The sequence below is a fragment of the Otolemur garnettii genome, unplaced genomic scaffold (genome assembly GCF_000181295.1).
Source record: "Otolemur garnettii isolate 467f Iridium unplaced genomic scaffold, OtoGar3 scaffold00093, whole genome shotgun sequence".
Lineage (NCBI taxonomy): Eukaryota > Metazoa > Chordata > Mammalia > Primates > Galagidae > Otolemur > Otolemur garnettii.
This window is the reverse complement of record NW_003852488.1, coordinates 5,899,617-5,900,581: the sequence shown is the minus strand read 5'-3', so window position 1 is coordinate 5,900,581 and position 965 is coordinate 5,899,617. Positions and strand designations below refer to the sequence as shown.

At 34.8% G+C, this 965-nt stretch overlaps 1 protein-coding gene across 1 annotated transcript in view; it reads right to left on the bottom strand.

Moving 5' to 3' along the window:
* The window catches only part of HSPA4L (heat shock protein family A (Hsp70) member 4 like), a 47,817-nt gene that overhangs the window by 15,486 nt on the left and 31,366 nt on the right, over nucleotides 1–965 (bottom strand). Inside the window, exon 12 of the mRNA XM_003795532.3 lies at nucleotides 79–177. Within this exon, the coding sequence (XP_003795580.1) occupies nucleotides 79–177 (99 nt within the window). The remainder of the gene's footprint in view (nucleotides 1–78; nucleotides 178–965) is intronic.

Genomic DNA, 965 nt, shown 5'->3' with positions numbered 1-965 from the left:
AAAAAAAAAAAAAGTATTATGAAGTAAATATGTTAACTAATTGTGAAAAGACAACTACAGAAATAATAAACCAAACACCTTTGCTTTGGCTCCTGTATGATCAATTTCCTCTTCTGGGGTATGTTCTGCATGACATTTTTGATGAGCTCCTTCTTCCTGGTCCACTTGCATTTTATCCTTAAAGAAAATACATAATTGATAATATATATAGTGTTGCCTTCTTTCTTTTTAAAAATATAAACTGCATCTCAGAGTTCAAGCCTGCTTTGAAATGTGTGTAGTAAAGTAGAAAAGCTTTATTTTTCCAATGAGAATAATTACAAATAACAAAGAGATTAAGAGGTAAATAAAATAATCTACTTGATGCTCCATGAATATATCTTCTTTGATTTACCTATGACTAAATAATGGCAAAATAAATGAAAAATTGTTCTCAAGTAAAATTTACGTATCATGATTCACAAATGCAAGCTTACAAAAAGAACATTCAACTTGATGTGAAGAATGAGAAAGTGAGAAAGATACAAAATTTATGTATTACACAAATTCAATGACATTTAAAATGTAGCAAAATACTGAAACAAATTCAAAAAACTGTCAAAGTAGATGTCTCTGATTTATTAAAATACATACTTGTAAGATTTTCTTTCTAGGTCTAAAAAGCATAGACATATGAGCACGGTGGCTTGCGCCTGTAATCCTAACATTCTGGGAGGCCAAGGCAGATGGATTCCTGAGCTCATGGGTTGGAGACCAGCCTGAGCCAGAGCGAGACCTCATCTCTAAAAATAGCTGGGCACTGTGGTGGGGGCCTGTAGTCCCAGCTACTTGGGAGGCTAAGGCAAGAGAATAGCTTAAACCCAGGAATTTGAGGTTGTTGTGAGCTGTGATGCCACAGCTCTCTACCAAGGGTGACAAAGTGAGACTCTCTCTCAAAAAGAAAGAAAAAAGGCTTGGTGCCCATA